General features: G+C 44.1%; 1 protein-coding gene across 1 annotated transcript in view; it reads left to right on the top strand.

Moving 5' to 3' along the window:
• The window catches only part of Slpi (secretory leukocyte peptidase inhibitor), an 18,282-nt gene extending 9,470 nt beyond the window's left edge, over window positions 1-8,812 (top strand). The window contains exons 2-6 of the mRNA XM_021156428.1: window positions 3,464-3,611; window positions 6,369-6,671; window positions 7,245-7,406; window positions 7,851-8,000; window positions 8,563-8,812. Of these exons, the coding sequence (XP_021012087.1) occupies window positions 6,587-6,671; window positions 7,245-7,406; window positions 7,851-7,999 (396 nt within the window). The 5' untranslated portion in view covers window positions 3,464-3,611; window positions 6,369-6,586 and the 3' untranslated portion in view covers window position 8,000; window positions 8,563-8,812. The remainder of the gene's footprint in view (window positions 1-3,463; window positions 3,612-6,368; window positions 6,672-7,244; window positions 7,407-7,850; window positions 8,001-8,562) is intronic.
• Window positions 8,813-13,685: the final 4,873 nt, after the last annotated feature.

The following is a 13,685-nucleotide window of genomic DNA, read 5'->3' as shown; positions in this document are numbered from 1 at the left end:
CTTCTTCTTCTTCTTCTTCTTCTTCTTCTTCTTCTTCTTCTTCTTCTTCTTCTTCTTCTTCTTCTTCTTCTTCCCCGTCCTTCTCCTCTTCCTCCTCCTTTCCTCCTCTTTCTTCTCCTTCTTCTTCCTCTTCTTCCCCTTCCTTCTTCTTCTTTTCCTCCTTCTCCTCCTTCTCCTCTTCCTCCTCCTCCTCTTCGTCGTCCTCTTCCTCTTCCTCCCCTTCCTTCCTTCCTTCCTTCCTTCCTTCCTTCCTGCCCCCTTCCTCCTCTTTTCCCCCTCTTCCTCCTCCTCCTCCTTCTTTTTCATTTTAATACCTTTCCAGGTCATTCCTACCTCTCCTGTGAGATGCTTTACACATGGTCAAATGGTTCTCTTAGATGAGGTATGAGCCACAGGCAGATTCTGAAACATGGGCAAATGCACAAACCTCAAAGGCATTCCAGCAACAGGAGCTTGACAATGTGCTAAAGGCATAGCCATGCCCCTGGACATGCGAATGGGGGCTGACTGAAGAAACAGGTACAGGTGACTAGGGAGGACTGCAGAGACTTATGCCAGGAGTCTCAGCACTGGGGAGACTGAGACAGGAGGATCAACTATGTATGTTAAAAAGAATGAGCGGAGTATGGTCACCCATGCCTTTGATCCCAGAATTTGGGAGGAAGAATCAGGGAAATCTCTATGAGCAAGAGGCTAGTTTAATTTACAATAGTGAGCTCTAGATGAGCCGAGGCTGCATAGTGAGACTCTGTCTCAAAAATATAAAGTAGAAAAAAGAACCAATAAACAAGGAGGCTGAATTTTCAAGGCATAAGTATTCCTAACAATTGGTCAAATGATTGTTAGTCTTAATTCATTAAAAAGAATTAGTAGAGAGATACATATTATTAAAAATTGCCAAGTTGATATTAAGAATCGTTGAAACAGGGTTGGAGAGATGGCTCAGTGGTTAAGAGCACTGACTGCTCTTCCAGAGGTCCTGAGTTCAATTCCCAGCAACCACATGGTGGCTCACAACCATCTGTAATAGAACCCAATGCCCTATTCTGGTGTATCTGAAGACAGCTACAGTATACTCATATATAAATAAAATAAAATAAATAAATCATAAAAAAGAATTGTGTAAACAAATGAAAAGAAATCTTGACTAGATTAAGTTGAAAGCAAAATTAGTGAATTGGAAACTAATACTGAGAAACTCCCTAGGGTCCATAACACCTAGAGATGAAGAAGAAAACCTTATAAGGACAAACAGAACAAGGACAACAGAAATAGAAGAGCTAATACGTAGCCACTGGAGCCTTCAGAAAGAGAACAAAGAAAACAGCTGAGAAGCAATTTCCAAGAGATAAGGGAAGATGCACACCTCCGGTTAGAAGTGCACATTCATACTCAAAGAGGATGAAATACCGAAACCTGACTCAGCACGATTTCGGAACGTGGCTGCTTAGCTCATGCTTTACTTGAATTAAATTGACCAGGTTCCAACTTAACAAGCAATTCAAGCTTCGCCAAGAGCTGCTACGGATTGCTCCCAGCGTTTCCTTGGTCCTACTCATCCCTAGGAAGGCAGCTCCTGAAAAGATGCACTCTTGCCTGCTGCTCTCAACAAAGGTGCATTGCTGTACTCAGATGTGACCAGAGAAGGCGGTATGTAGGCAAGGGAGAGGCTTCCAAGAGCAGAACTGGACTTTCCAGATTGCCATGGTCAGGAAGTGCCTCCTCTGTCACCGGGGAGGGAGTGCTCGCATCCTTGACTTACTAGGATAAAATGTGTTCCCGGGGCTGGGGATCCCTATGCAGATTGCTTGTCACACTTCCATTTGGGACATAAGAGTTTTCATTGCAGTTTTTCTGTTGACATTTTTTTTTTTACATTTCACACTGGGCATACTGGAAGTGGTTCAACTTCTAGGTGTAACCTCATCTATAAAGATAAGGTCCTTTATTTGAATTTAACAGAGAGAACCACTTACATCCAGTTCCTCAAATTTTTATATTTCCTTTCAGCGTCTGAGCACAACTAAGACTGCCAGTGTCTTTGGGGGCAGAGCCTGCTCTGAAATCTGCTTCAGATCAGGGATTGACTCTTTAGTGTGACATTTACTCCACTCCATTGCTGGTGTCTGTGCTGGCACCTTGGGAACTTGTTGTCTCTTCAACGAGTTCCTTGTGGTGAGGGTGTGGCTCCATCTATCTCCTACCCAGGGTTTCTGCAACCACCTTAGCACTTCAAACCACAGGCCTTTCTAATTGTCACCTTTTGTTCTAAAACCACAGAGATGCACAAAAGAACACGCTCCCTCCCTCATTCATATTCATTGACAAATAAAGTCCTGGGATCCAGGCAAAAGGTGTCAAGTGCTGGTGATTTGTGAAGTTGCTTCACCAGGTCGCTTCTAGTTTGTCCCAGAGATTAATCGTTCAGTTTTTATTTCCCCTGTTTTCTTTCGCTGGTACTCACATGATTTATCTTTGATTGACATGTCAGTGTCAGTCTTGATCTGTGGTGGTTGAGGCGTGAGAATTTTCACATAAATGAAATGCTTTTCTTTATCCATAAGTCCTTTCACTGGCTTCTTAATTTGCAACAGCAACACCTGGTGTAAAACGAACATGTGACACTGTCAAAAAAAGGTGTCAGTCGAAGTATTGAGTTTTCTTTGTTTTTTCTATTTAGCTTTATTTACTTACTGAGACAACGTTTCACTCTGTAGCTCTAACCTGAAACTTACTATGCAGCTTGTGACTGGTCAATTTGTGGCAACCCTCCTGCCTCAGCCTCCCACGTGTTGAGATTACAGGTTTGAGCCACCTGGATTATTTATTTTCTTGGATACAGAGTCTTGTTATAGAACTCAGGCTGATCTGCTGCTCACTATCACCCCTCCTGACGGCTGGGATTGCAGACTGTGTCGCCAGAGCCGGCCCTACCGTGGAGCTTTAAAAGTACATGTAGTGTTGCTTTCCCCAAAGGCATGCGAACACTTTCAAAAGAGAAGGCCTCAAGATGACCTCCTTTGACCCCAGGCACCACTCTGCTGCCAGGTTCCTCTTCTTGCCCTGGCATTGATAGACCATGAGGAAGAACCAAATGATTGACCCCTGACATATTCTTTTTAAGCCAGTGTTTCGAGTCCCAATGGATAATATGTCTCAGGAGTGTATGTGTGTGTGTGTGTGTGTGTATACATTGCTACTAGAAACTATGGAGCCATAAAGGTTGTGACAGTCAGGGTTCTCTGGAGAGACAGAACCAGAGCACTGATAGAACCAGATACTGTCAAGCATCTAATAATGGTCAGAGCAAGATGGACTACAGTCTCAAAGTCTATGCCTGAGTATCGAGTCTCTCCTTAGAAACTGAGAGCTTCCTATGTGCCTAGTATCCACAGACCCTCACCCGTAAAGCAGTGTCTCCTGCTGTGGGCTTTCAGCTCCTCATCACATCTTTCCCACACAGGAGAAAGCAACGTTCCCATTTACAGCTGAGTAACAGGAGCCACAAGGTATGTCTGACTCAAAAGTTCAGGCTCTCGATGACTGTGTGGTGCTGCCCAGTGTGTCTTGTTCAATGTAACCTCAGGACCTAGAACAGCACCTTGCATGTGGTAAGCAATTGTTGAGTAATTTTTGCACAAATGAATGGATAGATCTACATAGATTTAATGGATGCCAAGACAGTGTGGAAGTCAATTTAGTGAATCATTTGTAGGTTAGGATAGGATTGTGAGGATGAGCCTGTAATTAAGCAGGTTCTGGGTATGACTCCAGTGCTTTAGGAAAGCTGTCTTAAGTTCTAGAGTTGACTCAGGATGTAAGTTGTGGTTTAGCCCTTCTCCTGTTTCTTTTACTACAAGCTGAGAGCTTGACCTGCATCAGAGGCTAGAAAACATTTTCTGTGAAGTGCCAAACATTAGGTATTTTAGATTTTGTAGTGAATGTTTCAGGGTTCTGTTGCAATTATTTCACACTGTTGTTACAGTGGATGAATAGACAATATAAATATTCCAATAAATCCCATATATATATTTGCATATATATACATACACACATATACATATATACACACATACATACACATATATACATATACATACATATATATACACACACATATACATATATACATATATACATACATACATATATACATATATACATACATATATATATATATATATATATATATATATATATATACACACCTATAAAGAAAAAAGAGCCTATATTGGCTGCTCTTCCAGAGGACCCCAGTTTATGTCTCAGCCCTCACACACTGGCCCTTAACTGGAAACTTCAGTTCCAGGAAATCTGCTGCCCTCTTCTGGCCTCCTCAGGTACCAGGCACACAAGCTGTGTACAGACATATATGCAGGCAACATACCCATTAAAAGAAATACATCTAAACAAACAAGCAAGCAAACAAAAACCTCTCAGCCTTCTGGATCTGGCTCCGGGACTGTAGTTATGCTCCTTGGTCCAGATAACTTGAGCATCTCCCTCTAACCCTAATGCTGTATGATTTAAAGATTTAGAATCCATGATGTTGAGAGTAGGGATTTACCATGCATCATTATCTTGCTCCAGCTGCTCATAAGAAATATTGTTGGTTACAGGGTTCTTTCTGGTGAAAGGAGCTGTTTTCAAATAGTCAGTCAACCAACCATTAATCACAAACAGAAAGATCTAGGTGTGGAGTTCTCGCCTCGACTCTTTAAGAAACAAATATTTAGAAAATTCTTGGCATGGAGGAAGATAGGAAGGAACACAGAGTGGAAAGGAGAGGAGACGAGTGGGAGGAAGCGAGAGCAAACCCTTATCCAACCAGTAAGCCTGCCCAAGGCGGGAAGCCAGACCTTCCATTTCTCTCCTACAACCTCTATAAGTTTGCTAGTTAGCAGCCAGTCCACACCACTGGCTGTAGTAACTCAGTGCATACTGATTTTTTTCTTCCCTTTTTTTTGGCACCAAAATTGAAACCATGGAATAATTTCTGCATAAAAGGCTCTGCTAACAGCTGGCTCCTGGCTTAGAGAATACCTTGTGGAGCCCAGCACTTAACACACAGCCTTTTTGTGTCTGTTTGAATGTCTACAAACTTCCTTTGAGGAACGAGTGGGAAAATTACAAGGACCATGACATCTCAACATCCATCATGGCTGCCTCAATAAGACCTGGATACCAGTTGACCTGCCACAGTGGAACGGGGAATCTCTCGGAGCTTCACCCCTAGATGATAAAATACAGGTACTTAAAGATTGCCAAGAGAGGGGGTCTTTCCTATGGATGAGCCCAGTTGGCTATCTAATATCAAGTGATCAGCCCTAAAAGACATACACACATGAGCAGCACTAACCTGACTCAGTAGGTTGTATCAGTATTGCTACTCATATACACACAGAACAGTAATAATTAAAGAAAGGGAGGCCAAGAACTTGAGAAGGAGGAGGGTGGGAGGGTGAGATTGGAGGGGGTAGACAGAGGAAGTAAATGGTATAAATATGAAATCTACAGAGATGGCCCCACGATGCTGAGGTAAGGCTCAGGATTTGCAGGAAGGCTCAGGATTTGTAGGAAGAGAATCTTGGGTTGAAGTCTACAGAGAATGATGTCTCTTCTGATCATTGGATGCAATCTACACACACCAGGGAGCATCCACAGTGGGCGGAATGCATGGCAGCCATAGTTTTCGGCTGACATCTGAAGCCTGTGGAGGATTTAGGAATAGGAAGAATGAATTTCTTTAACAAGTCAAAGGACACCACAGCTCAATGCTGATTGCAGCGATGAGTAAGAGGCCCTGTCTCTTTCCTCCAGTCTGCTTCAGTGATCTCTATTAGCAATTGATGCAATTCATTCATTACTTTAAGGGTCATTTTAAGCCCTTACTCTTAAAACCAGTCCCAAGTTGTTTCATGCCTAAGAGACTGAGCTCCAACAAGGTTGGCTGAAGGCAAGGCCCTTCTGTGTGTAACTTTCATTTGTTTAGGGATTGCTTCCCAGGTTCCAGTCATGGAATGGGCACCGGGCAAACAGCGGTGCAAATGATTTGGCAGAAATCAACATCAGTTGGTTGAGCCATGCGTCATCTTCATCTCGAGAAGGAATTTGTATTGAGCAATAGGTTAGAGTTTCAAAATCCCAGAAAGTCCAGGAACATAAAAAAAAATAGAGGTGTATGGCAGAGTTTCAGCCGAGAGTCCACGTGTGATGTCTCAGCTTCAGGTTAGGGTAACCCTTTTGTGACTGGTTCTTCTCTACTAGTGAGAGCAATAGTCTTGGGATTTCACAGTGCTCAGGGCTCAGGTGGTCACTTGCAATGTCCCTCTGCTGATAACTTCCAAGACAGCTTCTGTCATTTTCAGCTCTCAGGTGGTTACTCTGATGGCCTCATGGTCCTGCCTGAAACAGAAAGTCTGCCACCTACTTCTGTAGCATCAAGACTTCTGTTCTGTGGCTAAGCTTCCTGCCTGTGCAAGAGCCGCAGGGAGGGGCCAAATGCATGCCACTGGGGCCACGCCTCCTGGTAAAGATATAAATAGTGATCCTCGGGACTGGCCATCAGAGCTCCCCTGCCTTCGCCATGAAGTCTAGCGGCCTTTTACCTTTCACGGTGCTCCTTGCTCTGGGGATCCTGGCACCCTGGACTGTGGAAGGAGGCAAAAATGGTGAGTTGGAATCGCTTTGGTCCAACATTGCCTGGAGTATCAGAGGTGGGGGCTCCTGATGGTTTGGGCTGCTTCTCAGTTTACTCTGGACCTCAGGGCAACATCTGTGTCTCCCTGGGGTCTGAGGTCTTGATGAAGTTTCAAGGCGTGTAGAGGTGCTCCTCTTATGCAGCCATCCTGTCAGCTCAGGTCTCACACAGCTCTGTCCCTGCCCTTTAGCCTTTCTGTTTGTTTCTGTCTCTGGCTTTAGTTCTCAGCATCTTACATATTAGTTCCCTTCTTATTTATTTTTCTTGGTCTCCATTATTCCTGCTCCCACCTTCTGTCTTTGTGAGATCTCACTTAGCTCTGAGGTAGAAAACCTTGACTGGGAGCCCGGTGCCTTTTATCCTCAGTCTGATTTTTCCTGGTCACATGTCTTGGTTGACCAAGTCTGTCTTTTCCTCCCTAGGTCAGCCCGGTATTTCTCTTTGTAGTTGTGGGCCACTGGAATGAGGGTCTACATTCTGAGATGTGGACCTTCGTCTAGGAATGATGATAGAGTCCCTCCTAACATCTTGAGCTTCTCTTTAGATGCTATCAAAATCGGAGCCTGCCCTGCTAAAAAGCCTGTCCAGTGCCTTAAGCTTGAGAAGCCAGCATGCGGTTCTGACTGGGAGTGCCCGGGAAAGCAGAGGTGCTGCCAAGATGCTTGCGGTTTCAAGTGCGTGACTCCTGTTCCCATTCGCAAACCAGGTGAGCCAGCAGAGAAAACAGAGAGGGGACAGTCAACGTAAAGAGCCAGCCCTGAAGAGGACTGAGTGAATGAAGGCATCCTTCATCACTCCCAGGCATCCTTGTTTCTAAGAGCTGTTGGGTCCAACATGTCAGTTAGCCAAGGCCTCTGGCTACCATTGGCAGGAAGAGCCACTTGCCTGCAGTTGCCACTCTGTGAGGATGATGGCTTTACAACCATTTGACCCTTTTGGGGCTGGAGAGCTGGTCCCCTGCATTGGCTGGAGGCTAGATGGTAGTGAGGAAGCAGGACCTCTTTCAGGAGACGTGTTTGGGAGGAGGTGACAGAGGTGATGGGTGGATGGGGACGACCTTCCTCGCTCAGGAAGGAGATGTTGGGTTAAAGACATGGAGATGCGTTGCCTGAGCCCTAAGACATCGGCCCTATGAATCCTTTCTCAACAGTGTGGAGGAAGCCTGGGAGGTGCCTCAAAACTCAGACAAGATGTTTGATGCTTAACCCTCCCAATGTCTGCCAGAGGGACGGGCAGTGTGACGGCAAATACAAGTGCTGTGAGGGCTCATGTGGGAAAGTCTGCCTCCTCCCGATGTGAGGTAAGGAGTGGGCTGGGGTAGGCAGAGCTCATTTCTCTCCAGCCCTTTTCTGCTTCAAGGTTCCGGAGCTCAAGGCTCATGCGCCAGGAGATTCTATTCTAATCAGGAGCCCCTGTCTGTTTGCCCTTTAAGGGAACTGTCCCCTATTTCTTAGGGCAAAGCTTAGCATTGCCCGAGGCTTTGATCCTACGGCAGCCTGTCAGGGTAAGGGCCGTGGGTGAATGACTCTCCGAGTCTCTGCCTGCACAATAGAAATACCGAAGTTGAAGTTTTGCGAGGCACAGTATACGGTATTTGCTTTCCATGTTACTGACTTCATGGTGTCTCTCTGGTCAGAGCACAAAGGATAGGTATAATGTGAGGAATGTCTAGCTCAGTGCTCTGCGTTTTGAGTTTTACAACGACAACGAGATTTGAACCTGTTCTCCTGAAACCCCAGATCCTCTCAAGTCCAGCCCCACTTTACCCTTTGACCGTTCTCAGCATGCTCCCTTACAAGGGCTGGATAGGCAGGATCTAGCTGGTTCCTATGTTGAAGGTCTTTCATTACTTTCTCTTGTAGCCTGATCCCTGACATTGGCGCCGGCTCTGGACTTGTGCTTGGTTTGCTCTGGAGACTACTTCCCTGCTCCCAGGCTTCCCTGCTCCGGGTTCCATGGCTCCCGGCTCCCTGTATCCCAGGCTTGGATCCTGTGGACCAGCGTTACTGTTCTACCACTAACATCTCCTTTTGGCCCCTGCTCAGCATTCGCCGAGCTTTAAGGAAATGCTGTTGGAGAGCAAATAAATAAAGGCATTCATTTCTCTATGCACACCGTGACTCTGATTCACTGAGGGGATGAGATGGGTGTGGTAGGGATCAATAAAGGAAGGATGGGAACGAGGCCCTCTTACATTCTGGGAGGAGAAGGATGAGAATTCCAGGCTTGGGACGCTTGAACCTTCCAAATATCATGTTTTTATCTGCAAAGTGGCAACAGGAACCACTTTCTTACAACGTGTAGTGCACCAGAGGTTGCAGAGTGGTGCAAAGTGTGTGTGTGCTAGACAGCTGTGCTTTACCAGAGTGCATTCACACACCACGGCCACTTATTGCTACCCGGCGTTATGAAAATGCGGTGTATGTGTGTGTGCGCACACACATGTGCAGTGTGCTTACTTGTATGTGTTTTTGAAGGACAGAGTAGGACACCAGGTGTCTTCCTCTGTCACTTTCTGGTTATTACCTTGAGTCAGGATCTCTGTGCTGAACCAAAAGCTGACCAATCAGGGCTGGGTTGGCTGGCCGGCAGATAGGCAGCTGTTTGGGTCTGCCCATCCCCTTCCTCCAGTTACTGGGGTTACAGGAAAATGCATCACATCCGGCTTTTTATGTGGGTTCCGGGAATTTGAACTGAGTTCTGCTTGTGCAGTGTTCACTGCCCATCTCCCCAGTACCCCGCCCCACTTCACAGTTCTACTAAACATATACTGCAGAAGAGGAGACGGGTTCCGTCAGTGTGTGCTCCGAGGGTAGCTGCAAATGATGGCAAGTAAAATGTGAAAAATGAGAAATCACCCATTTTGGGAGTATCTCCAACAGTTTGTTGTGAGTGTGACTGCTTTATTAAGATTGAGACTAGAGGGCTGGAGGAATGGCTCAGCAGTTAGAGCACTGGCTGCTCTTCCAGAGTTCAATTCCCAGCAACCACATGGCCGCTCACAACCATCTATAATGAGATATAGCGCCCTCTTCTGTCATGCAGGTGCACATGCAGATAGAGCACTCATTAGACATAAAGTACACATAAATAACAATCTAAAAAAGAAAAAAAAAAAGACTAGAAATAAACATGCAGAGAAACGCACCCGAAACGATGTTTCTAAAAAACATATTAAGTTGAATTTCTAATAGACTTCTCACTGAGGTCAGAAACAGCAAGGGAAGCACTGTTCTCCAACAATGTACATGATATCTAAAGCAACACAGGATGCTATGCCAAAGGAGTGTGTAAGATAGGGACAGACACTTTCGCAGCAGCTGGCAAGATAAAGCAACACAGGATGCTACACCAATGGAGTGTGTAAGATAGGGACAGACACTTTCCTAGCAGCTGACAAGATGCCTAAAGCAACACAGGAAACACAGGATGCTGCACTAACAGAGTGTGTATAAGATAGGGAACGATACACAATGGTCATGCTTGATTTCTATTTTTAAGTGTGTGTGTGTGTGTGTGTGTGTGTGTAACAAAGTCTTATGTAGCTGAGACTGGCCTCAAACTTTTTATGCTCCTGCCTCTACCTCCTAAGTGCTGGGATTATGGGTGTGTGCCTGCCACCATTTTTGCCTATCTTAAATATTATCATTTTATATGGCAATTTTATAACACTCAATAACATTAGTAAGCCAAGATTCATCAAAGTTGCTTGCAATACAGCCTACACAGAATTCTAGAACTTTCTAACTAACAATAAGAAATAACACATAAAGAAACAAACTGTGCAAAAAAAAAATCTCTAAACAACAAAGTTTTGACAATATCTACTGACTTGAATGGTAATCTCTAGAAGTTATTCATTTTTGTTCTCCCCCATAATTAATCGATTGATTTGTATCTGCTCTTTTAAAATTGGTAAATTATAATTGTGTATATTTATGGAATATAATATGATATTTCTGTTTTTTAAGTTGACAAGTTATAACTGTTCATATTAATAGAGATGGTGTGATGTTTTAATATGGTACACAGTATGGAATAATGAACTTAAGCTAGAAGACATATCCATTGTCAGGGTTCTCTAGGAGATCAGAAATGATAAAATAAAAACCAAAAATCATCCTGAGCGAGGTAACCCAGACCCAGAAAGATAAATATTGTATTTGTTCACTTACATGTGAATGTTAGCCATTAAATAAATGTTAACCAACCTACAACTTATATACCCAGAGAGTTTAGGTAGAGAGGAAGGGCCCGGGGCAGGGGGGCACATGGATCTCCCTGAGAGGGGGTGATAGAATAGATTTTGAATTTTATAGATTAGGTAGGGAATGTGAGGAGAAATAGGGTTGAGGGAGGAAATTTGGAGAGAGACAGCTAGAATTTGGGGACATTTAAGGGATGATATGAAAACCCGGTGCAGTGGAAACCCTCCTAAAATATATGAGGGCCATCCTAATGAGGTCTCCTAATCATGACAGTAATGGAGTCACCATTACTGGCCATCTTTTGTCACCAAATCAGGCTTCCAGTTCTGGGAATGGCTTTCATTTCAGTGAGTTGTTGGCCAAGGGAGTCCCATGGAAACCCTCAAATCACCACAACTCAATGAACATAGAGAAGTCAGGCTGGTGCCTGCGTGGAGCCTTTAACCATATATTCCAGGGTCTTCAGTGTGAGCAGGTACTCTGCAGGCAACAAAAAGAGGAATGCAAACACCAGCCCAGCCACAAAACCTTTGACCTACAATCCATCCCTGGGGTAGGCGTAGGAGTAGATGGTTTTGCACGGAGTAAGGATTATCCCTGCGTTATCCAGGGCTCATTTCTCTGTGCTCACATCTTGTTTCAATCCGGACTCGGCGTTGTAATGCTTAGGTCAAGAATCTCCCGTCTCAAGTTTGTGTAAACAATTCTTACCGTTTCTTCTCTGCCTTGTCAGTGGGCAGAGGAGAGAACGGCGTGGAAAGTTCCATCAGCCAGGGAAGGAGAGAGAGCGAGGGAGGGAGATTCAAGTCGGCCACGGGGAGAAGGTCTGAGGAGACACCGTGGGAAGAAACATCTGAAGCAGAGGGAGCCAGAACAATATTACCTCCCGGTTAGCCGGGAGGTAACCAGATTAGCATAAGGGGTTAAGGTAAATCATTTAACTACTGAGGTATTGCGGTGCCGCTTGAAATACATCTTGGTTTCTCTGCGTGGTTATTGGGGACTAGCAAAGGTAAAGAAATACAGCTGCTGGTTTAATTCACTGATTACACTTGTATTAAAACGATTCATATTACAGATAGTATTTAATTTTAAATGCCACACACCTTTGTCTTTTTCTCTTATACTGATGGACACTTATCTTGATCCCGTGCCTCCTGCTGTAATAAATAGGTGTGTATTCAGCTCTTCACCACACTGACTTTGTATCAGTTTCCACACATACAGAAATCGGGATCACTGGATTTTATGGCAGCTCGATTTTTAACTTTTATTTTTATTTTTTTTGAGTATGTGAACAATGGGTACTTTTGCTTTCTTCCTTTCTTCCTTTCTTCCTTTCTTCCTTTCTTCCTTTCTTCCTTNCTTCCTTNCTTCCTTNCTTCCTTCCTTCCTTCCTTCCTTCCTTTCTTTCTTTCTTTCTTTCTTTCTTTCTTTCTTTCTTTCTTTCTTTCTTTCTTTCTTTCTTTCTTTCTTTCTTTCTTTTTGAAACAGAGTCTCATTCTGCACCCCAGGCTGGCCTCGAACTCATGAAGATTTATATGTTTCTGCCTCTCAAGTGCTGTGATTACAGGAATGTGCCTGCCCATCAGACTTTGTGTGGTTTCGACTTTTGGACCGCTCTGAATAAAGTTTTCCAAATCAGGCATAGCGATTTACATCTTCATCAGTGCCAGCTCGGGGTTGCTGAATTTCCCACATCCTTACCAATGTTTGGCTCGTCGTTTTGCCAGCAGTCACTCCCATGGAGATGCAGTGGGGCTGGTGTTCTACTCTGCGAACCCATAGCCATTAGTGCCAGTGGATACTTTCTTCATAGATTTGCTGACCATTTATATATCTTTCTTGGAAATATACACGATCAGATATCTTGTTTATGTTTAACTTTTGTTGAGGGAGGGGAAAGAAAGGATTTATTCTGCTTACATGTCTTGGCTCATAGTTCATCACAAAGGGAAGCCAGGACAGAAACCCAAAGCAGGGAAGTAGGGACTGAAGCGGAGACCATGGAGGAATGACGCTTATTGGCTTGCTCTCCGTGGTTTTCTCAGCTTGTCTTTTCCTACAATTAAGGTCCAGCTGTCCAAGGGTGGCACCTTCCACAGTGAACTGGTCCTTCCCACATCAATCATGAATCAATAAAGTATTCCATAGACTTGCCAATAAGATAGAGGCATCTTCTCGATTGGAGTTTTCCTCTTCCCATGTGGCTCCATGTTGTTTCAAGTTAACAGAAAATGGACCCTTTGTCAAATTGATGTGCAGACACATCACTATTAAACTAACCTTTCCTTTCTTGCTTATGCCCAAGTTCTTGTGTTAATAATATTACATTGTATATTACATTATAAAATACAGTCCCAAACCAGGCTGTTTCTAGATGTTGAGTCATTTAAATTGTTCATGTGCTTGAATATCAGCCTCTCATTGGATATATGGTTTATAAATATTTTCTCTCTGTTGCTGTATAGGCCTCAGACTGTAAATTTAAGTGTGGCCAGCAGAGGGCTCCATTGTGCAAAGAAGGACCAGTACTTGGGTGAAGATGGCTCTGCTTAACATCAGGCTCTTTAGCCATACAGGCTCAGCAACAGAGTTAACTATGCATGGGAGTGGGTCCATAGATTACACTGACCCCTTTACCTCAATGGCCAAAACTGGTAGTGCCCAACTTTTGAGTACCTTAGTAAAGGAATTACTTTAAAATTTTCTTTCTTTCTTTCTTTCTTTCTTTCTTTCTTTCTTTCTTTCTTTCTTTCTTCCTTCCTTCCTTCCTT

The sequence above is a fragment of the Mus caroli genome, chromosome 2 (assembly GCF_900094665.2).
Source record: "Mus caroli chromosome 2, CAROLI_EIJ_v1.1, whole genome shotgun sequence".
NCBI lineage: Eukaryota > Metazoa > Chordata > Mammalia > Rodentia > Muridae > Mus > Mus caroli.
Note: the sequence above shows the minus strand (reverse complement) of the source record. Positions and strands in the feature narration are given on the sequence as shown.